The sequence below is a fragment of the Leptodactylus fuscus genome, chromosome 6, assembly GCF_031893055.1.
Source record: "Leptodactylus fuscus isolate aLepFus1 chromosome 6, aLepFus1.hap2, whole genome shotgun sequence".
Taxonomy (NCBI): Eukaryota; Metazoa; Chordata; class Amphibia; order Anura; family Leptodactylidae; genus Leptodactylus; species Leptodactylus fuscus.
This window is the reverse complement of record NC_134270.1, coordinates 161,720,260-161,747,268: the sequence shown is the minus strand read 5'-3', so window position 1 is coordinate 161,747,268 and position 27,009 is coordinate 161,720,260. Positions and strand designations below refer to the sequence as shown.

Below are 27,009 nucleotides of genomic sequence, written 5' to 3'. Positions count from 1 at the left end.
GCTTCTCTCCTCTGTCATATAACCCTATATATCACAGAGCTCAGCTTCTCTCCCTCTATCATATAACCCTATATATCACAGAGCTCAGCTTCTCTCCCTCTATCATATAACCCTATATATCACAGAGCTCAGCTTCTCTCCTCTATTATATCACCCTATAAACTACAGAGCTCAGCTTCTCTCCTCTATCATATAACCCTATATATCACAGAGCTCAGCTTCTCTCCTCTGTCATATAACCCTATATATCACAGAGCTCAGCTTCTCTCCTCTATCCTATAACCCTATATATCACAGAGCTCAGCTTCTCTCCCTCTATCATATAACCCTATATATCACAGAGCTCAGCTTCTCTCCTCTATTATATAACCCTATATATCACAGAGCTCAGCTTCTCTCCTCTATCATATAACCCTATATATCACAGAGCTCAGCTTCTCTCCCTCTATCATATAACCCTATATATCACAGAGCTCAGCTTCTCTCCCTCTATCATATAACCCTATATATCACAGAGCTCAGCTTCTCTCCTCTATCATATAACCCTATATATCACAGAGCTCAGCTTCTCTCCTCTACCATATAACCCTATATATCACAGAGCTCAGCTTCTCTCTTCTATCATATAACCCTATATATCACAGAGCTCAGTTTCTCTCCTCTATCATATAACCCTATATATCACAGAGCTCAGCTTCTCTCCACTATCATATAACCCTATATATCACAGAGCTCAGCTTCTCTCCTCTATCATATAACCCTATATATCACAGAGCTCAGCTTCTCTCTTCTATCATATAACCCTAAATATCACAGAGCTCAGCTTCTCTCCTCTATCAAATTCTGCCTTCACATATGGCAGCATGGGTTCATTTTAATTATGGGATCAGCATTACCAACCACATAAAACAACCCTACATAAAAGGTACGATGATGAAGGGGGCTACATCTCCAGCTTCCTACCTACACAGAGAATCCTGCGCTCGCCACATCATTACCTGAAATCCTTGCACTGTCATCCGGACTGTGTCCCCCACCCGAGCTCTCATCGGAGTCATCGTTATTTTGGGCCCTCTCGGAGCGGCTGTAAAGATAGGAAAGAAAGAAGACTTATTATACAGGAGGCTTTTCTGACACCTCCGCAGGACGGAGCGCGCCCGCAGTCTCCGGCGTCTTCTGGAAATGTCTGCCCAATGAAGCCACAAAGCAATAAGAATCAATTGTGCAAAACAGCTGGCTATTATATTATTATTAGAGACGCTCGGCGCCTGTGTTTGCCATTTGTTCCACTTTGGTGTCTCCTCTTATTATTTAGTCCGTGTCTGGATGTTGTTCTTGTTGTGCGGGGACATCATTAAAGCGCACACTGTGATATGCAAAAGACTGCGCGGACAGGAAGAGTGAGCCATCGCCTCCTTGACAATTCTGCTTCCAGGAGACTTGATTTCTCGGCTAATTGGTCCCAATTAACTGTTCTGGGTATTAGGACACAATGAAGGTCATGACTCTGACTGTCTCACCGGCACTGACACCGCCAGCAACTTTTATACTCAGGAATTAGAAATGAGAAATTCTCAAGTTTCTTCTAAGATTTTTAAGTATCATTTTGTGATTCTCCAGATTCCTGCATAGACAGAGTTATGTGATAACATTCTGGCAACCTGCAGCAGCCACTAGGGGGAGCTCACTGAAGACTGCTTATAGTTAGGTTCAATGTACAAACTGTATGCAGTAAACTCCCCCTAGTGGTGGCAGAAGATGTAAAACCATTTAACCATGTCTATTTAGAAAGCTGGAAATTAAAAATAAAAAACAGATCTTAGGCTGAGTTCACATCTACGCCCCAGCCTCGCTTTCAGGTTTCCATCTTCTACTGACAAAAGATAGAACCCTGGCAGACAGTCTCCAGCCATGGGCGCCTGTGAGCATTTTGTGCTCTCTGCAGCGAAACCAGTTTTTTTTTAACCGGACACAAAGTCCTGTATGTCCGACTTTGTGTCCGGTTAAAAAAAAACGGTTTCTCCGCGGAGAGCAGAAGACGCTCACGCTCAATGGGTTTGAAAACTGCCTGCCGGTTTCCATCTCCTGTCCAGTTTCTTGAGCAGGAAACGGAAACCTGTAAAACGGAGATTGGGCGCTGGTGTGAACCCACCCTTAAAGGGGTTGTCTGAACCAATCATCAGCACCATACTGTAAACTATATGGGGCACTTTCACCGCAGATCAGCTAGGAGTTGAGCTGCAGTGAAGGCGCCAGGCCATTATACAGCAGACGGAGCTTTCTTATTGTTTAGTGGATAGGCACAGGAAGCAGATCCAAACAGTTGATCGGTCCAAAGCCCGGGTGTCAGCCCTTCATCAACCCCTTTAAAACAACACACAGATCAGACATTTAAAAAGACCACAGCATTCGAGTAAGCACTGCAGCTTCTTCTTCCTGGCAGTAAGACAACTGGCTGCAGCAGGAGCCTCCCCCCTTTGGAGTAGGACAACAGCTTGCTAAGCACCTCCCTCTCTGGTCTTCCACCAGCTGAAGATGGAGCAGATCAGCAGATTAACCCCCTTTGTCCTCAGTATTTCTGTAGACCTGTGTCAGGATCATGTAGAAAATGCTGCAGACTGAAAGTGATGGGTTTACTGTTCCTTTATGGGCCTGTTGAGCAATGTGTCCATAAAACACTTGAAGATTGCAAAGCAAGAGAGAGCCTAAAGCTATAGTGGGTGATCCGTATTGATGCTATATGTCCTGAATGCCATGTAGCCTCAGATGTAGTTAATTCCATTAACGTGACTATATCCAGTAACAAGCTCTTACGCAGGAGACAGGGCCCTCCCGCCTGCGCCGCTTCTGCATCCTGCGACCACAGTTTACAGGCACGATTTAGTCTCTTAGCCTTGAACTGAGCCCTGTAATGAGAGTACGGAGCCCGGGGCACACTGCCGACTTCCAAAACTAATGTTATATTAATGGCAGAATCCTGCCATCTGCATACTCCTCGTAAGGCACAGCTCCGAAGCCCAGGATTTGGTGCCCTCGGGGTATCTGCTTCTTACAATATGACTCCATTCACTGTGATCAGATACATTGTGTTTATAGAATACAATGTGGCGAGCCCCACATGTGTGAACAGAGCTGAAGCTGCTCTACCTAGCAAGGCGTCATGGCAGGTAAACATGCAATAATGTCACGTTACATATCTAGCCATCCTATACTACACGTATTACTCTGCAGCACTCCCAACATACTTGCTTTACTCCTATAATAGTGAATGGAGCATGCTGGGAGTTGTAGTCTCACAGCCGCTGAAGGTTTCTAGAAGTTACTAGATGATGCATTTGCATTCAGGAGGCAAAGACCCCCATCTTCATCCAGCCCTGCTCACATAGCTGATGGCTTGTTACAATAGGGGTCATAATACGTGTCCGCTCCTCGGCATGTGGATGTTTTCCTGTTGAGGCAGAGCCGTACAATGGCAGCTTATTACAGTCTCCGGAGGACGGCCCTGGGTTTGGGCTGCTCCGATGATGCTGGAAGAGGAAGGTTCAGAGAGTAAAGGTTCCAGTCGGCTGCTGCAGAAACATTTTCTCCTCCCGGCTCCTGGGAGATCAGGAAGGCGACGAGGAGGAGAATAGATTCTGACAGCACAAGATCTTTGTGCTAAGCACTTTGGCTGACAAAATGAGGACAGGAGGATGGCTGTCCCCTGCGAGCGGCCGGCAGGGCTGCACATGAGCTAGCCCTCACCGGCCCGGAATTTTACCTTCATTTACAGCAAATTCCTATTCATTTCTCTTATCTTAAAGAGACACAAAAAGCACAAAACATAGAAACCTAAAATTATCCGGAAATGACCTCTGGTGGCCGCACCTGGATTGTAGCCTGTTGCATCTAGTTCTAGGCTGGTTTTCTAGATTGGCTTGACAATGGGGTGTGGCTTACTTGATATGAGGGCACAATCGTACCAAAATTTTTGAGTTCAACCCTGGTGCAGGGTAAGGCAACTAATAGGTGGTATAAACTCAAAGCAGATAGTGTAAAGGTGCACCAGTAGTGAAGACAAGGATGGGCCAGTGGTGTTATCTCTAGAGGTGCTATCTTCTATTGGAATTCTGTCTGTGATGTAAATGAGGTGACTGCTTAAAAAAAAAAAAAAGAAAAAAAGGTCCTACAGAATTGGCAAGTGTGAGTATAGTATTAGGATCAGTGGCCAGAGTGAAAATTGCAGGACATAGTACTTTCTAGTAACAGGAAAAATAAAAAAAATCTTCAAAAATATGTTCAACACATTCCCTTTAAACGCTAGACTGATAGATATAGATATGGTTGCTACACCTCTAGTCAATGTCTATCAGACTGCCAAAAAGATAGCCGAGTGCTCTACTCCATTATCACTGCCCTATAAAGGAATGCAGGCTCGCCCCATATTGGGCTTACAATCTCCATTTTCCCCTATCAGCATGTCTTTGTAGTATAGGAGGAAATCCATGCAAAAACGGGGAGAACATACAAACACCTTGCAGATGTTGTCCTTGGCAGGATTCAAACCCAGGACTCCAGCAATGCAAGGCTGCAGTGCTAACCACTGAGCCACCATGTTGGATCCTGTGTTCTTGTGATCAGTAGTGGCTCCATTGGTTAGCCCCCCACCAACGGATGGATGTAAAGGGGTATTCCAATAATAAGTTAAGTTACCCTCGTCTGGCAATTTTTAGCAATTTACTTTCCTGGGAATATTAAGTGACAACAAATAAAATCGTTGTCAGATCTAACCAGATATAGCATGATATGGGAGGGAGGGAGGGGGGGGGGGGGGTAACACTACATATAGTAATAGATATATTAATCTATTGGCCATCACTTAGCTGGGATGTCCGGGCCCCTCCACCTCATATCACTGTATCTTCTGATGACATCATAGGCTCTGTAAATGATATCATACTTGTGCAGTGACAGCTGTGTCCAGCAGGGGCGCATCACTGGAGTCTTGCATTACTTCCTATGGGTCTGGCCGGACCCTGGGCCCTCACGGTGCCGATACTCGGTTGCTACTCGTCCGCCACAGAAGATTTGTCAGTTTACTGTTATGTAATTGGTTTAATGTATGAACAAGCCTGAATTACGGCGTCGTTCTGCGATGTGCTGTGAGATACGCCACCCAGACGTGTTCACAAACAGGATCTAATGCGCTGCCTGCAGAACGTTCCCGAGGAGCTCGCCGCAGAGCTGGCAGATTAATAGAGGAAAAATGATGGCCGGGGATGAAAAATTGATATGTGTGATTTTAATGAGACTTCCAAGTAAGGACTGCGCCGACTGTATTACCAGCCCATCACGGGTCTAGCTCGGAGGCAAGCGCAGATGATTGCACCTCGCTGCTTCTCACTTAATGGACGGAGATTTTAATTTATATTCCTAAAGACAGCTTAATGGTGAAGGAGCTTCTCCGTCAACTTCAGAGGAAAATCTTCTGACATTATAGATGATGTGTGAATTCATGAGGGAGCGGCCGGGGCTTCGTGTACACCTGCAGCTCTACCAAGGTGATAAAGCTGCAAGTATCAGCGGACGCCATCAGTATATACACGGAGCAGAGCTAGGGCTACCGTGTAGTAGGTAACTCAGGAGGCTTAAAGGGGTTGACCAGGATAAAAACAGATTTGTACATTAAACTAAAGACCTCCCCCCCCCCCCCACACACACAGATTGCCTACTTTATAAATGACTTTATTTAGAAAAAATGTATAATGACCATCATCGTTGGGGCGGTCACGTGCCCACCTAATGCACATTTTCTGATGATCCGGTGATGGTTCCGAAAATAGAATGTCACATACACGATCCCCATCCCCCACCTCCCTCATTAAAGCCCTTCCCATCATACTTACCTTGCTTCCTGCCAAAACCTTTGGGTATAGAGCGTCATCACTCTTCGATACCTGAGCAATAGAGTCCCTAGCCGGTTTACGCTATTGTGCATGCGTGGGCAGAAGGCATGAAAAGGAGCACACAAGAAAGTGATCTCCTGGACAGGTAAGTATGATGGGGAGTGGGTAGACTGAGTTAGGTAGGTAGCTCCAGGAGAAACCCAAAAATCACTCAAAACACTGCTAAAGGTGTCTGGATGCACTTATTAACCCTTAATAACACTAACAGACCATTATTAAATAATATATATATATATATATATATATATATATATATATATATATATATATATATATATATATACATCCCTATATTATAAAAATGAATTTCTGTCTGTCTGTCTGTCTGTCTGTGCTCTAATGCGAACCAAACGACTGGACCGATCTTCACCAAATTTGGTACAGAGATACTTCAGGTATCCGGGAAGGTTTAAGACGAGACTCCAACTCGCTCGGACGTACCGTTGCTGAGATACAGCATTTCAAACACAGTGCCCCCCCCTTAGCCAATACAAACCTGCAAGACTTTCACTCATATTCCAACTGCAATACACACGGTCACTCCACATGCACAATACAACACTGATATCCAAACTGAGATACACGCATCAGAGGATTAGATACACAGATCAGCACACAGTATCACACGCCAGAGGATTAGATACACGGGTCTGCACACAGTCCCACAAACCAGAGAATTAAATACGCACTTCTGCACACAGTTCCACACACTGAAGGATTTGATACACACGTCTGCACACGGTTCCACATACCGAAGGATTAGATACAGGCGTCTACACACAGTTCCACACTCCAGAGGATTAGATACGCGCGTCTGCACACATTTGTACACGCCATAGGATTAGATACACGCGTCTTCACACAGTTCCACACTCCAGAGGATTAGATACGCGCGTCTGCACACAGTTGTACACGCCATAGGATTAGATACACGCGTCTTCACACAGTACCACATGCAGTAGGATTAGATACATGCGTCTTCACACAATACCACACAGGGAAAGACTAGATACGTGTGTGTGCACACAGTACCACACTTTGGAGGATGAGATACATGCCTCTGCACACAGTACCACAAGCCAGAGAATTAGATACGCGTCTCAGCACACAGTACCACATGGGGGAGGATTAGATACGCGCGTCTACACACAGTACCACATGCCATAGGATTATATACGCGCGTCTGCACACAGTACCACATGCTGGGGGATTGGATACATGCGTCTACACACAGTTCCACGCACTGTAGGATTAGATACGCACCTCTTCACACAATACCACACAGGGGAGGATTAGATACACGTGTCTTCACACAGTTGTACACGCCATAGGATTAGATACACGCGTCTTCACACAGTACCACATGCAATAGGATTAGATACGCGCGTCTACACACAGTTCCACACGCCAAAGGATTAGATACGCGCCTCTTAACACAATACCACACAGGGGAGGATTAGATATGTGTGTGTGCACACAGTACCACACTTTGGAGGATTAGATACATGCCTCTGCACACAGTACCACAAGCCAGAGAATTAGATACGCGTCTCAGCACACAGTATCACACGGGGGAGGATTAGATACGCTCATCTACACACAGTACCACATGCCATAGGATTATATACGCACGTCTGCACACAGTACCACATGCCGGGGGATTATATACATGCTTCTACACACAGTTCCACACACTGTAGGATTAGATACGCACCTCTTCACATAATACCACACAGGGGAGGATTAGATACACGTGTCTTCACACAGTTGTACACGCCATAGGATTAGATACACGCGTCTGCACACAGTACCACATGCCGTAGGATTAGATACGCGCGTCTACACACAGTACCACATGGGGGAGGATTAGATACGCGCGTCTGCACACAGTACCACATGCCGTAGAATTAGATACGCGCGTCTACACACAGTTCCACACTCCAGAGGATTAGATATGCGCGTCTGCACACAGTTGTACACGCCATAGGATTAGATACACACGTCTGCACAGAGTACCACATGCCGTAGGATTAGATACACACGTCTACACACAGTTCCACACTCCAGAGGATTAGATACGCGCGTCTGCACACAGTTGTACACGCCATAGAATTAGATACACGCGTCTGCACACAGTACCACATGCAGTACCACATGCAGTAGGATTAGATACGCGACTCTTCACACAGTACCACACAGGGGAGGATTAGATATGTGTGTGCACACAGTATCACACTTTGGAGGATTAGATACATGCCTCTGCACACAGTACCACAAGCCAGAGAATTAGATACGCGTCTCAGCACACAGTATCACACGGGGGAGGATTAGATACACGCCTCTTCACACAATACCACACAGGGGAGGATTAGATACAGGCCTCTGCATACAGTACCACATGCCAGAGAATTAGATACGTGTCTCAGCACACAGTTCCACATGGGGGAGGATTAGATACGCGCATCTGCACACAGTACCACACGCCAGAGTCATTAGATACGCGCGTCTGCACACAGTTTCACTTACTGGAGGATTAGATACGCGCCTCTTCACACAATATCACATGGGGAGGATTAGATATGTGCATCTGCACAAAGTACCACACCAACAAGAATTAGACACTTTCATCTAAACACAGTACTACACGGGGAAGGATTAGATACAGCTTTACTCCAGGTATCCATAACAACTGATCACAGGTTTTTCACTGACATCCAAAATGAGATACACATAATCACATGACGCTTATGGACATACACACAAACCACATACAAAATACATCAGTGCAAAATTGGACAATTCTTATGGGGCCAGTACACAAACATAAAATGTAATATACCCGTGCGAAGCCGGGTCCTCCCTCTCTCTCTCTATATATATATATATATATTTATATAAAACTTGCAAGTCTTCAGTAGGTGATACCTTTTTTAATGGCTAACTCATAATGATGACAGAATATGACGTTTCGAAGCTTCCTAGCTTCTTCTTCAGATATATCTATCTGCATATTTATATACAACTGGGCACGTAGGGATAGGAATTCAGGAGGGAGGGGAGAAGAGGCTTATTACTATATACATATAAAAACAAATAAACAATTCACAGTTCCCAGGTTCTTTATCTTTATGGCTGTCTTAGTTCAGTGATTTATATAGAATGACATGAACCCATGTGATGTATTCATTCCATTATCCAGAGTGTTAAATAGGGTCATGCACTTGTATTCATGAATCAGTCGCTGTTTCCTTGATTTCCTTGGAGGATTTTTTAATACTGCAAAATGAGGAGGATCATGGTGGACACCCAATGGAACCCTTTACAGTTAAGGGGAAACTTTGCGGCTCGTTCACACAGTGGAAAAGTTTTCCACTGTCTGTTTTTTTTGGTGCGGCTAGCGGTGATGGGGCATCGGTATTCCGTCACGGCATCCCGCTGCTGATTAGGCCAGAATGAATGAGCCTAAACAGGAGCGTGTCTCAAGCTGCGGAATCCGTGGTAAGATAGGTCATGTCGCTTCTTTTTTCTGCTACTAGCTTGCAGAAAAAAAAGTGAGTGGCTCCCATTGAAGTCAATAGGAGAAATTTTTGCAGGCGGATTTTGAGGCGGATTCTCTGCCTTCAAAAAACTCCGTCTGAACCTACCCTTGGGATTCCTGGGTGTTTGTACTGAGATCGGTTTTTACTGGTCAGTCTGTACTTTTCTTCCTACTAACATAAACATTGAGATAAACTAACTCCAAATTTGCCAAACACATCTGTCGAATGCAATGATTTTGTCAGGACCACCTGACTATTGAATATGTATGGGATCCTTCCGCCTCTTCCATGACCACAGATTCAGGGGAGATAAGGATGGGGCAATTAGATGTTACCATAACGTTTGTTCTTGGGGCTTTCTCCCCAAGGAAGCTTTTAGACATTTCCTTTCCATTTAATCCACTCCAGAATTTGACTCCTAAAAATCTGCAACAAAAACATTGCATTTCCTTAGGCTGAGGCCCCACATTGCAGAAAAGCATCTTATTTTGTTGCAGATTTTGCGCGTTTTTTTGAGCCAAGAATGGCTACAAAAGGAATTGGAAGCTTTGATATGTCTTCCTTTTGCTCAAACCACTCCTGGCTTTGGCTCAAAAAAACAATGTGGGGCCTCAGCCTTACCCGAAAACATGCGTTTCTTGCACAACCACCGCCCCAGTTAGGTCCCGTTCCCACGGAGTAACACGCCGCTCATTTAGACACGTGTCACAGTGCGGCGCTTCGAAACAGATCCCATTGACTTCAATGGGTGCTGGCTTACGCGTGCTACACATGGAACTCAATGGGAGGCTTTATAACCCATTGATTTCAATGTAAGCCAGCACCCATTGAAGTCAATGGGATCTGTTTTGAAGCGCCTCGCTGTGACACGTGTTTAAGTGTCTAAATGAGCGGCGCGTTACTCCGTGGGAATGGACACAGCTCTCCCTGTCCTCTATAGAGCTCTGTCAGCTGTTTTAAAGGGTCAAATCTGCTTACAGAATCCCTTTAAATGTCCGTATACCTCCTAGTCCTGCCGTATAACCAAACCGAGGACAGCAAAGTCGACATCTCCAGGTGTGAAAACTAATAAATCTGTAAGTGATGAGCGCGGACCATATGCTGAGAGGTAACAGATCGCGCCAAGATCTGGACTTCTGGACGTCCAATGAGGGATTCATCAAACACATTTGCGCTGTTTATCGATACGAGATAACGGAGCCGACGCCTGACAATAAAAGCCATGTATATATCAGTAAAGCTACAACATGAGAGGAGGCGACACCAAAGTTCTGTACTGAGTTTTTGGTGCATTTGTCATAACTAATTCATAAAACCAACTTTGAAGCCAAAAAGCCTCCTGACTATAGCGAGAGAGATTAATCCTCCGACAGAAGCGCAATATGTCAATGACAATCAGGCGAATCTTCCAAGAGGAGGGTTTCCAATTTTAGTGAGCAGATGGCAATAATTGACGGCATATTTTAAACTCAATGTACACCAACATAATCATGGGGAATGTAAGAATTCAGACATGGAAAAGATAAGAAAAACACTTCTGGAGAAGAAAATCTGCCGATGCGGAGAATCGTAACCCCTTCTGTGCTCCTGAAAACTGCATGCAAATAAGAACGCCAGGTTTATATATAGTCACAGCGCGCTGGGGACCGTCACATGGAGCCTGGATCCTTCTACTACAGACTGTCATGTTATAGGAGGGATGAAAGACAAAGAAGACCTACACAAGGAACAGTAGAAGATGAGAAAAGACTGGTGGAGACATCTTACTACATGATAAGTATATGTCACCTCCAACAGCTGCAATTTATATAGTATAATACATGATGAGCTTTACTTATAGCTTGTATTATACCCCAGAGCTGCAGTTTTAGGTTTGACAGAATAGTGAGTGCAGCTCTGGAGTATAATACAGGATGTAACTCAGGATCAGTACATGATAAGTAATGTAATGTATGTACACAGTGACTGCACCAGCAGAATAGTGAGTGCAGCTCTGGAGTATAATACAGGATGTAACTCAGGATCAGTACAGGATAAGTAATGTAATGTATGTACACAGTGACTGCACCAGCAGAATAGTGAGTGCAGCTCTGGAGTATAATACAGGATGTAACTCAGGATCAGTACAGGATAAGTAATGTAATGTATGTACACAGTGACTGCACCAGCAGAATAGTGAGTGCAGCTCTGGAGTATAATACAGGATGTAACTCAGGATCAGTACAGGATAAGTAATGTAATGTATATACACAGTGACTGCACTAGCAGAATAGTGAGCGCAGCTCTGGAGTATAATACAGGATGTAACTCAGGATCAGTACAGGATAAGTAATGTAATGTATATACACAGTGACTGTACCACCAGAATAGTGAGTGCTGCTCTGGAGTATAATACAGGATGTAACACAGGATCAGTGCAGGATAAGTAATGTAATGTATGTACACAGTGACTGTACCACCAGAATAGTGAGTGCAGCTCTGGAGTATAATACAGGATGTAACACAGGATCAGTGCAGGATAAGTAATGTAATGTATGTACACAGTGACTGCACCAGCAGAATAGTGAGTGCTGCTCTGGAGTATAATACAGGATGTGACTCAGGATCAGTACAGGATAAGTAATGTAATGTATGTACACAATGACTGTACCAGCAGAATAGTGAGCGCAGCTCTGGAGTATAATACAGGATATAACTCAGGATCAGTACAGGATAAGTAATGTAATGTATGTACTCAGTGACTGCACCAGCAGAATAGTGAGCACAGCTCTGGAGTATAATACAGGATGTAACTCAGGATCAGTACAGGATAAGTAATGTAATGTATGTACACAGTGACTGCACCAGCAGAATAGTGAGTGCAGCTCTGGAGTATAATACAGGATATAACTCAGGATCAGTACATGATAAGTAATGTAATGTATATACACAGTGACTGCACCAGCAGAATAGTGAGCGCAGCTCTGGAGTATAATACAGGATATAACTCAGGATCAGTACAGGATAAGTAATGTAATGTATGTACACAGTGACTGTACCAGCAGAATAGTGAGTGCAGCTCTGGAGTATAATACAGGATGTAACTCAGGATCAGTACAGGATAAGTAATGTAATGTATGTACTCAGTGACTGCACCAGCAGAATAGTGAGTGCAGCTCTGGAGTATAATACAGGATATAACTCAGGATCAGTACAGGATAAGTAATGTAATGTATGTACACAGTGACTGCACCAGCAGAATAGTGAGTGCAGCTCTGGAGTATAATACATGATGTAACTCAGGATCAGTACAGGATAAGTAATGTAATGTATGTACACAGTGACTGCACCAGCAGAATAGTGAGTGCAGCTCTGGAGTATAATACAGGATGTAACTCAGGATCAGTACAGGATAATTAATGTAATGTATGTACACAGTGACTGCACCAGCAGAATAGTGAGCGCAGCTCTGGAGTATTTACAGGATGTAACTCAGGATCAGTACAGGATAAGTAATGTAATGTATATACACAGTGACTGCACCAGCAGAATAGTGAGCGCAGCTCTGGAGTATAACACAGGATGTAACTCAGGATCAGTACAGGATAAGTAATGTAATGTATGTACACAGTGACTGTACCACCAGAATAGTGAGTGCAGCTCTGGAGTATAATACAGGATGCAACTCAGGATCAGTACAGGATAAGTAATGTAATGTATGTACACAGTGACTGTACCAGCAGAATAGTGAGCACAGCTCTGGAGTATAATACAGGATGTAACTCAGGATCAGTACAGGATAAGTAATGTAATGTATGTACACAGTGACTGTACCAGCAGAATAGTGAGCGCAGCTCTGGAGTATAATACAGGATGTAACTCAGGATCAGTAATGTAATGTATGTACACAGTGACTGCACCAGCAGAATAGTGAGTGCAGCTCTGGAGTATAATACAGGATGTAACTCAGGATCAGTACAGGATAAGTAATGTAATGTATGTACACAGTGACTGCACCAGCAGAATAGTGAGCACAGCTCTGGAGTATAATACAGGATATAACAGGATCAGTACAGGATAAGTAATGTAATGTATGTACACAGTGACTGCACCAGCAGAATAGTGATCGCAGCTCTGGAGTATAATACAGGATGTAACTCAGGATCAGTACAGGATAAGTAATGTAATGTATGTACACAGTGACTGTACCAGCAGAATAGTGAGCACAGCTCTGGAGTATAATACAGGATGTAACTCAGGATCAGTACAGGATAAGTAATGTAATGTATGTACACAGTGACTGTACCAGCAGAGTAGTGAGTGCAGCTCTGGAGTATAATACAGGATGTAACTCAGGATAAGTACAGGATAAATAATGTAATGTATGTACACAGTGACTGTACCAGCAGAATAGTGAGTGCAGCTCTGGAGTATAATACAGGATGTAACTCAGGATCAGTACAGGATAAGTAATGTAACTTAGTTACAAGCTACTTCACTGTTTTTGGTTGTGATTGATTTTTATATGTAAACGTACTTAGAAACTAGCATTTTATTTATTTGGAGACTAGCCTGTAGATTTACGTACAGCTGCATAAAGAGATGAGCGCTGATCCAGGCATGGCAGGGATTAGCCCTGAGTCCTTAGGAGCAGCAGAGGCGAGGGCGTCTGGCTTCTTGAGTGCATCTAATTACATCTTCACAATACAAGAGTGAGACCAATTATCCTAACAATGAACCTATTCGCATATCAAAATGGACAAAGGAAGAAGAGATCAGATAAGTGTCAGGATCAGAAGATGGAACTTCATGAGCAGGAAACAGCACAGTCACTCATGTCCTCGCACACTGCTCATCCAGGTATTTACATCCTTTTCTTTGGTCAGTGTATTCACAAATTTTAAGGAAACTGAATCCCTGGTCTAACGTGAATAGGGATGTCTTCAATGGGGAAAGGGGAATAAATCGAGACTCCTCTTCCAGCATCTTATCTCCTTATAAGAACAAAAGGATTGGGCATGTTGTAATCCAATATGCTTGATCCTTCTGTGGTCTGATCTTGGGAGACACAATGTAAATGGGCATTTGCTCCCATCAAATTTGGCAGGATTAGGTTAGTGGTGATCTGTTGGCATTGGCTCTGGTTAGGGTTGAGCGATCGGGATCGGGAAATATCATGATAGGGATTGGCTGGAAAGTGATCAAAAATCGGATTTTGAAATCTCAAGATCGGCTCAACCCCACTGTATATATAATATACAATTAGGGTTGAACGATCGGGATCGGGAAAGATCGGATCCCGATCGGCGATCGAGCAAATTTCAGGATCGCGATCGGCTGGAAAATGATCGGAAATCGGATTTTAAAATCGATCCTGAAATCTCAAGATCGGCTCAACCCTAACTCTGGTACTATATAGACACTATATAGCGGTATTTACTGGATACTATATTCAGACACGGAAAAGATAACACTCCTAGAGAAGAAAATCTGCTGATGTTTAGAATCGAAACCCCCGCTGTGCTCCTGAAAACTGCATGCAAATAAGGACGCAAGATTTACTACCATCCTGGGGTAAGGAGCCTGATCCTTCTACTACAGACTGTTATATTACATGACTTAAGACACAGACCTGGACCTGAGGAACCTGCACAAGGAGCACGGGAAGATGAGACAATACTAATGGAGACATCTTGCTACAGGGTAAGTATATGTCATCTCCAACAGCTACAATGTATACACTAAAATACATGATCTTCACTTTAGCTTGCATTATGCTCCAGAGCAGCAATCTTAATTCTGCTAAGTGCTAAATAACCAACAACTTGTGGACAGGTAACTTTTTTCTGCAACAGATGATTACACAGAAAATGGAGTTAATGCAACATTGCAAAGAATGCAAATCAGACCCCGAACAAGCAGGGAATGCTGAGAGATCTGGGTAATACTGTTTGACTATGTGGGCACTGTATGGGCGAGTTATTTTGGATATTGTACTGCATTACTCTTGTCTGTTTCCCCCCATGGGGTCTGCACAGACCTTCATCTGGTCCTGGCTGAGTCTGGATGGTTTTCGCTGCTGGAAGAACTGACCGTGCTAGAATGGAGTAGGAGTGAGGATAATGATATGATGTATCCAGATGTATTCTAATCCGCTGGTGTGATCTGGGTCCAGGAGAGATCTGGATACAACCGTCTGGTAATGATACAGCGCCACTCACTATGAATGTCTTACTTGCTGCCGCTTTCTGGGAAGGGACGATTCGGTGGATGTGAGGCTCGGGCTCCTCTCCGTACATTTCCTTTTGATTAATGAATGCACCAAAATTAACTTGTAAACAAAACACAAGAGGAAATTGTGCAATTTACTTCAGGCTTTTCTTCAGAAGATGCAGAATAAGCAAAACCCCGTGTAAACATTCGCTGCCGCAGCGACGGCGCAGAGTCCTCTACATTTACATCCTATGTACTGCGCTCATTAAACCTACAGCCCCAGGGCTGAAAAAAACAAAAAATATATATATATCTTCTACAGAAAGGGAGCGTTTATAACAAGGGTCTGAATAAAGGGGACCTGACCATATTGTTCACCTGTGACATACATATTGTCACCTCTAGAGCGGCGATCACACCCCAAAATCTTCCCTCCTGACAAAGTCAATTCTCCTTGCAGGAATCAATTAGAAAACTCCTCCTAGTGGTAGACTGGAGAATCTCAGCCAATCACAGGACACATGGGCAGCCCAATTGTATACACCCTTATGCTCACTTCAGGTGACCAGTCCCTTTAATATGTTTTTCTAAATTATACTCACACAATAGAATTTCATGTGGATTTTGGTGCAGATTTCTCAACAAAACCCTCACGCAAGGCGCCTTCCCATATACATGTGGATGGGGGGGGGGGGAATCGGAAGGGCTGCGGCCTGCAGAAGTAAGTGGCAAGTCACTTTTTTTTTTTTTTTTTTTTTTTAATGTAGATTGTGAGCCCCACATAGAGCTCACAATGTACATTTTTCCCTATCAGTATGTCTTTTTTTTTTTTTTTTGGAATATGGGATGGAAATCCATGCAAACACGGGGAGAACATACAAACTCCTTGCAGATGGTTTTTTGCCCCTGGCGGGATTTGAACACCAGGACTCCAGCGCTGCAAGGCTACAGTGCTAACCACTGAGCCACCGCGTGGCCCGGGCAAGTCACTTTTTTCAGGTGGAAAACAAGGATTAGTCCCAATGAAAGAACCTCAGTGCAAACTGCACACCTCAAGGAAAATTCTGAGGCTCGGCCCTACAGAAAATACATGGTGGATTGAAATCTTATGCTGTTAAACTGATGACATCACTGCGCTACCAGATGACATCACTGCACTGCCAGATGACGTCACTGCGCTACAAGATGACATCACTTCACTGCCAGATGACATCACTGCACTGCCAGATGATGTCACTGCGCTACAAGATGATATCACTGCACTGCCAGATGACATCACTACATGACCAGATGACATCAGCAGTTAAAGGTTCTCCAACCCATCGTGCTTTGTCTTGTAGATCCACATCAGCTGGAGATCCATAGGCTGCGAGTACAAGGTATCATCTGCAGGCTATTACTTGACATTTTCCGTACTCACGGTGGCTTATGGCTGGATATTATTGTTACATCTCGGCTGACTCTCTCCAATTTACTAGAAGATTATAGGAAGACTCCACAAACACTTAGAATAATTGCTCCATTTTATAAGTGAGAGCAATGATGATAGCGGCTTTCTCTCTACCACAGATGTTGTCCATGAGCAAGGAGGTGTGATACATATCTGTAGCCGATCAAGTCCCGCTCCTTCCCCCATACACACAATATGAAGCATATATGGAGGTATTTATCGTGTCGAGCCTCTTCTCTTCTCTCACACTGACAGTTTTCGGGTTTACACGGCGGAGACATTTTGTAACATTTGTGCCATATTTCATGTTTCTTCCATATAGAATCTTAATATATGTATCCAATCCTATAGTGCCACATGTTGCAGAAAAGCTGCATTTTTGTTGTAGATGTTGCCAGTGTGGCTTCAATAGGAATCCTGCACATACGTGTCCCTTCTGCTCAATCCACACCTGGTTTTGGTTTACAAAACTGCAACTCAAACCGCAGCTTTTCTTCAACGTGTGGCCTGAGCCTCATCATCGTGTTTGGGATATCGCATCCCCGCTTGCGTCTTGTGCGGTTCTTGGCCAGGGAGCTGGTTACAAGGACGGTTTATTTTTGGCCGCCACGTGCGGGTTTGCTGCTGGCATAACATAGTCTCTCTCTACTCCATGATGAGTCATTACTCATTTCCTCTTTAAATAATTGTATTCCGGTTTATCAGCTGCGGTGATTTATGCTTTTCTAGGAGTTTGCCAAAGGTTTATTAAATGTTCCAATCTCTCGTCTCCTGCAGAGCCTCTCGCAGCACACAGCAAGTTGCGCGCCGTCCTCTGGAGCACTTTCTCCCGCGCTGACATTTATCTTTATCAGGCATCAGATCGAGATTTGCAGCCCTGCGTCTTTTGCATTTACTTAGCTTTCGAGCAGGAATTAATTCCCTGCTCAGAGACAACGGCGAGAGGCCCTAAAAATTGTCACTATGAATAAATCACAGACAAGGTGGGAAGGGAAGAAAGCTCTGAGATCACGCCGGACTGAAAATGAAGGTTATTAAAGCATCCTGACAGCGAAGGTTGTAATGTTTATGCTTTATAGTGCGATGCTCTGCCTCCAGTCACTGCCAGGCCGCAGACAAACATGACTGAACATCTCTCCTGCCACTAACCCCCCCCCCCCACACACACACACACAGCCACAAGATGCCCTTGTGGGCACGGAAAGGCTGCCAAATTGTTTGAATATTTTTAGGGATACTTAAAGAGAACCTTTCCCCACCTCCACAAATTCCAGTTCTAGTACAGTTAATAGTCACCGCTCCATTGATTTCAGCATATTTGGAATTTTCTCTCTAATCCCCACCATTCCTGAACTACATGTGCAGTTAGTTTTGGTGCCTGATGTGCTATTTACGCTCAGTAATATCAGGAGGGCGGTGTCAGGTAGGAGGCGTGGCAAAGAACACCAATCAGAGGAAGCCAGTGTCAGCGCTCAGAGTCACACCCCTTGTCTGCTCCTGCCTGACACCGCCCTCCTGACAGTACAGACAGGGGTGAACCTGGGCTTTCTGCCGCCTGAAGCATCAGGGGGGGGGTCACAAGAAAGGGGCGTGGCCGAGCGGAAGGGGGCATGGTCGAGCGGAAAGGGGGCGTGGCCGAGCGGAGCGGGCGGCGTTCGCAGGCAGGGAGAGGACCTGCTCTCTGCCTGCGTGTGAGGGGCGGCCGCTGGAGCAGCGCTGCGTCCAGAAGGGCCGCCCCAATACACCGCTCGCTTCCCGTGTCGGCCTGCAGACTTGGTGACGCTAAGCCAGTCCAGGACAGCTTGTCCTGGACTGGCTTAGGTCAGCAAAAATGCCGCCCTCCCGAGGCCCTGGCATAGTGCCGCCTGAGGCGGTCGCTTCAGGTCGCCTCATGGGAGGTGCGGCACTAACTACAGAGACTAATTAGCTCAGGCACCAAAACTACCAGCATTGATTGCACAGTAATGGTGGGGAGTAAGGAAAAAAATAAATCCAATCGTGCCCAAATCAATGGACTTATTGGAAGAAGTGAAAAGTCCTTAGGATTAGACATCTGTATCACATTCTGAGGTCTGACACCCAGGATCCCGCCAATCTGCTTAGCTTTTCACTGTTTGCCAAGCACAGTCACATACATTGTATAAGGACAGTGCTTAGTATTACTACTCAGCCTTATTCACTTGAATGGGACTGAGCTGCACACAGACCACATAACAAATGAACATGATGTCACTGGTTTGTGACCTGGTAGGGGCGTGCTGTGTCAATCAACTGATCTGCAGGAAACAACAGGTGATGGAACCTCGCAGATCAGATGCTGATGACTGATTCTAAGGATAAGTCAACAAAATTTAAATCCTGGAAAACCCCTTTAAGCTAAGGCCCCGCTTAGCGGGCCGCAGCAAAAAAGCGATGTGCGAAAAACTGTGGCGGCAAATCATTGCTGCAAGTCAGTTTCAAAAGATGGCGACTCTTCCAGTTGGGAGGGATGGAGGGTGTTCTTGCTTCTAGGTACAAGAGGCTCACTCATTTAGCTCAGGGGGCGGCCTCTAGGTTTACAGTTTTATATAATAAGCAGGTCCTGTGTATATAAAACTGGAACATATAACATGTAATATAACATGTAATAGACGGTGCACTTCATTTACTCACATTATTAAGGTATCTACTTTATGTCAGCAGATACCTCCCCCAGCCTAATGTCTCTTACAGCTAATGCTAGGCTCACACTAACAGTCTGGTCCGTCAGGGGGCCAGGACAACGGACAGGCAGAATACTACAATAGCAGTCACATACAGAGCTTGACGTACCCTATTAACTAAAATGGGGGTGTCCTTTTTTTTTTTTTTTTTTTTTAAATTGAGACAGAGGTTCCAATGCAGATGCGAATGTCGTGTAAGAGTTTGCTACAACTATATGCAGTCTAGGCAATCCTCTGTGAGCTTTGCAGCCAGAACTCGAGACTCATACATTTTTCCTGCACTGATACATTTTGTAACAACCTATCTGGAAAGCAGATGTGTATCGCTGTGTGCCATGTGTGTGTGGTGCTGTGTACCACTGTGTACTACTGTGTGATGCTGTGTGCCTCTGTGCACTGCTGTTTGCCATTGTGTGCCACTGTATACTGCTGTGTGCCTCTGTGTACTTCTGTGTGCCTCTGTGTGCTATTGTGTACTGCTGGTACTGCTGTATACTGCTGTGTGCCTCTGTGTACTGCTGTATGCTTCTGTGTACCGCTATATGCTTCTGTGCGGCGCTGTGTGCCTCTGTGCGGCGCTGTGTGACTCTGTGTGGCGCTGTGTGACTCTGTGTGGCGCTGTGTGACTCTGTGTGGCGCTGTTTACCGCTGTGTGCCTCTGTGTGGCGCTGTGTGCCTCTTGTGGTGCTGTGTGGCGCTGTGTACCGCTCTGTGCCTCTTGTGGTGCTGTGTGCCTCTGCGTGGTGCACTGTGCGCTCTGTGTGTCTCTGGATTCAGACCACAGAGGATTTTTGGACTCTTTCTTGATATCACCAGTAATGTGTATTTTTTTTTTCAGTTCTATTTTTTATTTGAGAAAGCTTAGGCCATGATAATAATAGAGAGATGGAGTTTTTGATCTGGAGTTGTTATGTTTTTCTGTAATTAGCTGCTAATTATTAGTTAATTACTGTGCAGAAATAATCCCAAGGTCAGGGAATTCTCGGAGGTAAGGTCATTCAGGCTTTTTGATGCTGTTTTTGAAGAAGTCTGTTGAAAAAAAAACCCCAGAGCTACCACCTGTCCTTATAGGTTTTATTGTCCACACCTGGTTTAGGCTTCAAAAACTGCTTTAAAAAAACCTGAATGTGTGACCTTATACTAAGAAACAACAAAACTAGCACCTAAATGATAACAAGGTTTTTCCTACAATTATACTGCACCTCTTAGTCTTCAGACTGACCCCCGCCCATATTGAGTCAGCTAAATCTGGGATCATCCAGGGTCTACTCTACTACACAACTCTGCCCTATGTGTGAGATATCCTACAGACACTAGAGCAGGGATATCTGCAGGAGTCTAGAAGAAGACATCAGTCACAGTCCTCACATCTTGGACTCCATGTTAAGAATTAAAACCACCAGGATGTATGAAGAAGCCTCACACCAAAGGGGAGACTACCCCCGCTAATCGGATACTGATATATTGTGCATTTTTTATGATGTTTTCTGTGCAGGGAGGGGGCAGAGAGGAGAGTTGTGTAGACATGTTCTGTCCAGGGAGGAGGAGTATATAAACTGACATTATCTATTGTCAGTGGTGGATACAATGATGGTGGTGTGTTTTATAGAGGTGCTATCTTCTATTATAATCCTGTCTGTGATATCAACGAGAAGATTACGGCAAAGAAAAAATGCCAGTCTATTATTAGGCTTAGAGGTCAGAGTGTAATGGAATTGCAGGATTTATTTTCATTAAAAGATATAGAAAGTTACATGGAAAATAAAGGAACAAAACTTAAAAAAATTGGTCAAATAAAACAGGTAATATCTCTGGTGACACTTATCCTTTAACCAACTGCTCCTAGGTCATGTTTGTTTGTTTTTTTATGTAGATTGTGAGCCCCATATAGGGATCACAATTTTTTTCCCCCTATCAGTATGTCTTTGTAGAATGGGAGGAAATCCACAAACTCCTTGCAGATGTTGTTCCTGGCAGGATTCAAACCCAGGACTCCAGTGCTGTAAGGCTGTAGTGCTAACCACTGAGCCATCATCTTCCCCCTATCCTAGGTCATGTTGCCATTACTGGAGTTGTTTGAGGGAATTTAGAAAATAAGTTAACTTTTCTCCAAGCTGATATATAGGACTGTTCCATTTATCTACTGGAAATGTTTAGATTCTCTTACTGCTGCACAAGGAGGTACGACATATCTCGCGCATGCGCAGTGCAGTGCACATTTTGACTGTGCTGGACATCATAAGCTTGCAGCTATGAAGACAAGCAGGGACAAAGGTGCATTCACTAAAAGGAAAGAGGCGTTCCAAAGATGATGACGCGGCTGTGCTCGGAGCACAGAGATAACGCCCCTGTGCTCCGTGGAGCTAAGTATACAGATAAAAAGCTGTTTTTTGGACAAAACTACCAGGAGGATCTTGCTAATAAAGGTATCCCTGGAAGGCTAGTTCACTGTCTGATTACTTTGAGTTTCTTAATAATGGATTCCCTTTAAGACTCCACAGAAGACGACTCCAGGATATTCCCAATTATACGATCAATTCCGTCACCTATGGTTCTTGTTCTGCACGGACATAAGATTGTCAATTACAGTCACCCTATGACTACACAACTTCATTCTGTAGCAGGTCTTCTGCTTATGCTCGGTTGGATCCATTGGCCTTCTGAGCTGTATACAGACTGTACAACCTATAAATGAAGCAAAGGAAACATTGATCTGCTTGACCTCATAGTGTCAGCTTTGTGTATAGGATTATAATCCCAAGACTCTAAGTATATGACCCCAGCTCTATAAATCCTGCGCCGTTAACAAGCAGCTTCCCCAGTCACGTGTGGCGCCATCATTATATTATCTAGCACAAGCCCTTATTGGAGCGACGCCAGGGAGTCCACATATGTCTGAGGATGGAGGTCTCGCATGGAGCCGCTGCTTTCATCCGTCCATCACATGTGCGTACGTTTCAGCCGCTGAGACATGTAACATTGTACAATTCTCTTCCTGTCATCGGATTATGCACCAGGGTAATATGATGGCTTAACAAGTATCGAAACTCAAAAGGTTACTGTGTCATCAGCAAGACTCTCCTCGCCCCGTAAGTCTCTGTGAGCTTTATTTAGTATGCGTGGGATACGGATGTAAAGTGAACGGCGATGACACGTTGACGAGCCGCCACGACGGCAAACACGGCTGAATCTCTACTTTTCATTACATAAAACTTTGATATTACCAGAGAATACATGTCTTATAAATATTCAGGACTGTGTTATACTTGTCAGACCGCAAAAAAACCCCAATGAAGATAAAAGAAAAATAACTGGAGGCGGAAGTTTATAATCCACAAATAGCGCCGACCGCAGAAATGGCCTGAAATCCACGGTAGTATATGAAGCTGGGCCATAACAGACAAGACACCGGATAGAAGGGTTCAATAAGGACCCTGTGCTTAAAGGGATAGTCCAGTCATGACAGCCAGGGACACTACATGTATGAAACGAGAACCCGGCCTCAGTAAGATATCATGGATGCAAAATCTGTCATTATTTAGTTTTGCAAAAATTTTACTTGTAATGCAGATCAGGAACTCCAAAAGTCAAAAAATGGCCTTTAGTGTCTATGGGACTTGCAGGTTGAAGCCCACTGGATGGGGGAGGCGGCTCAAAAAATAGCAAAAATAAATTAAAAAACAGGTTTTAAAAAAAATCTACCGTATATACTCAAGTATAAGCCGAATTTCTCAGCACAGTTTTTGTGCTTATTGCTTATACTTTTTTTTTTTGGGGGGGTGGGGAGGTGTCTATGACCAGCCCCAATAGTGATGTATAGAATCTCCCATAAAATAGTGAAAAAAAAAAAGCTTTAAAAAATATATAAGAAAATAAATTAAATAAAAGTTGTAAATCCCTCCTTTCCCTAGAATACATATAAAAGTAGAAAATGACTGTGACACACATACACATTAGGTATCCCTGTGTCTGACAGTGCCCGGTCTACTGAATATAGGGGATCTGCAGTGCTCCTGTTCCGTTGGGAAGGGGTTAATAGGAGCACTGCAGATACCATATAGTCAGCCAGGCTGAGCTCCAAGTGGGGGGGAGAACAGTCCTCAAGCTCAGGGAAGGGGCAGACAGACAACCAAAACACCCCCTCCCCCTTCCCCAGCACCTACTGCACCCAAAAACTCCGACCATTTTAATTTTTGAAATTTTCCAGTAGCTGCTGCATTTCCCCCCCTCGGCTTATACTCGAGTCAATAAGTTTTCCCAGCTTTTTGTGGTAAAATTAGGGGCCTCGGCTTATATTCGGGTCGGCTTATACTCGAGTATATACGAGTATCTAAAAAAACTAAAAGTTCAAATCCCCCCCTTTCCCTAGAATACATATCAAAGTAAACTATTACTGTAACACACCTACGGATTAGGTATCCCTGTGTCCGAAAACACTACAAACTTCTAACAACCCGTATGGTGAACGCTGTACCGAGGAAAAAATGCCGAACCGCCGTTTCTTTACTGTTTCGCCTGTGATAAAAATTTTAATAAAAAGTGATCAAAGCAATAGATATTCCCCAAAATGGTATCACTAAAACGTACAGCGGGCCCTGCCAAAAAGGATGCCCTATATATCCCCGTACACAGAAATATAAGAAAGTTAGAATATGGCGACTTTTAGAAAAAAAAATTTTTTTGCAAAGATTTAGATTTTTGTTAAGCGGTTAAAATGTCAATAAAAACCATATAAATTAGGTATCCCCGGAATCATACCGAAACATAGAATACAGGTGACAGGTCGTTTTGGCAGCACAGTAAAGGCTGTAAAAATGAAGCCCATAAGAAAGTAGAACAAATGCAGTTTTTCTCCAATTCCACCCCGTTCAGAATTTTTTTCCAGCTTCCCAGTACATTGTACAGAATAATAAATCGCGGCATCATGAAGAACAATTTATCTTGCAAACATTAAGCCCTCATATGGCTCTGTGATTGGAAAAATAAGATAAAAAAAGTCAAGTCAAAAAACGAAAATCAAAAAAATTCCTTGGCGGGAAGGGTTAAAGAATTTTTGATGATTTTTTTTTTCCATTCTCGTTTATACAGTTCTATCCTGAATTTTTCCCTCTGGCCAATTCGTGTAATACTATACTGATACTTGCCAATTCTGTAGGTGGTCATCTTAGGGGCAGTGATCCCCTTTATATCACAGACAGGATTACAATAGAAGATAACGCCTCTATACAGAATCCCTACAACATCATTACATCCAATAGTGACATCTTATCTACCCCCGGCACAGAACATGTCTATAAAACTCCTCAATTAGAAAAAGAATATATTTCAATCAATAAATAATGTGACACATTCCCTTAAAGGGCCAGCCTGCCAATGCCACCCGTCATCTAGTAACAAGTGCTTGTCGTCTACCACCGGTAGCCATTTCCTACCATTAGCAAATATTTGACTATTCAGTTAATTTGCCAGGAAGCCGCGACATCAAAGCGTCGGAGACCCTCTTAATTACAGGAATGGCTGCCACCCCCTACCCTAAGCCCTCCTTGAGTTTCAATTAACAGCAGAAATAGACACGCCGGTGGCTTTATACCTGCAATTTGCCGCCGCGTGACTTCAAAAAAAGTTCAAACGCGCCGGCGAGGAGACAACTTTGTAATGAGCTTTAAAAAAAAGTAAGAGAAAACACAGATCAAGGAGATGAAAAATCTGTGAAGCAAAATGCATCTCAATTTTTTTTTTTTTTTCCGGAGGTGGGAAAGTGGGAAAGCGGCTATAAATACACATTACACCCGGGATTATATATATATTTACAGCGCTCGTTCCGACATCCAAAGAGAGAGACCGGACTGGAGAACAATGTCTAACCATGAAGGCCCAATAAAACAAGTCCGGCCGGCCGTCTGCAGGCTTCACTCTACGTAATAGAGCCCCATAACTCAGCGCGATCCGGCGAGTTTCATTAGATCACAAATCACGGCGCATAATCGTCGGATACGCCGTGGAAATGAATTTAGGATGTCATCTGCCATGTAATGATAAAGCCAAAGGCCTTGAATTATGGGTCTCAATTATAGCATAGGAGCACTTCATTACAGAGCGGTTCCTCCCACGACCAGGCCGCTCGCCACCCGAACTCCGAGCACATCTGCTTCTACAAAAGCAAAAGACAAATTCCCATCAAGCCATGAAGAATAAGGTGGGGGACAGAATGAGTCACCGCGCCATAATCGGTCATTTCTATACTTTCACACCAATTACTGTGATATATGATGTTACTTAAAAGCTGCAATGGAAGCGTTCCAGCCACATTTAGATAATGAGCTGAGCGGGTGGCTTTTAACCCCATCCTCCCCAAAACAGGCCACGGCCGGGGTGGAGGGCGCCCTGTGCGGCAAGACCCGGCCGCACCCGAGAGGTTAAGTCCTGCAGCCTAATGGATTCAGAATTAAGTTTGCTCTTCGGGTTTTTTTTTCCTCCTCTTCGCTACTTAGTATCAAGTGCACATTTCCGTTTGGCATTTTCCAATAGAATCTGGCTCGGCAGAAGCACTTATGTAAAAACCTTTTATAGATTCCTTTTTAAACGATGACCTTTTGCAATTTCCCAAACTGCTTTATCAGATTTGTTTACAGTCGCTGGGACTTCATTTCTGGAACAAACTGACTGCATCTCCCAACCAGTTACACTCTGAACGTCATCCCTCACCCCTCTTACTAGCCAGTGCGGAGAGACCAGCGGCAGGATCCTCCTACAGCACCAAAAGTGCTGCATTAAAGGGGACACTCACAGTACATCTTAAAGCATACCTACAATTATATAACAACTTTTCAGGAGTGAAGAGTACAGGTAGATATAAGACATTTGGTAACATGAAGCCGCGACAGTTGCGGCAGGCACATTTTGGTCCTATTCTGACGCGGCTTCCTGAGTCAAAATAAGGACCAAAATACGCCATCCCATGCCCCGTATGAATTGGGCCTTAAGGTTTCAGTGTCAAACTTCTGCAGTTTCCTGGGATAGTCCAATCATTAGCTGAGGAGGCATATAGAAGACCACTCCCTTTTGACACAGGGGGCTGACTAATTTAGTTTCTCTAGTTTGGCTACCTGATCGTGTGCATCTGATTGCTGTATTCACCATTGGCTTCTTCTTTATAAACTCTGTTACCAGTTGATTTTGCC

General features: G+C 44.1%; 1 protein-coding gene across 3 annotated transcripts in view; it reads right to left on the bottom strand.

Moving 5' to 3' along the window:
• IGSF21 (immunoglobin superfamily member 21) overlaps positions 1-27,009 on the bottom strand; it is a 421,781-nt gene that overhangs the window by 19,278 nt on the left and 375,494 nt on the right. For all 3 annotated transcript variants that reach the window (XM_075277850.1, XM_075277852.1, XM_075277851.1), the window contains exon 7: positions 999-1,084. In XM_075277850.1, the coding sequence (XP_075133951.1) occupies positions 999-1,084 (86 nt within the window). The remainder of the gene's footprint in view (positions 1-998; positions 1,085-27,009) is intronic.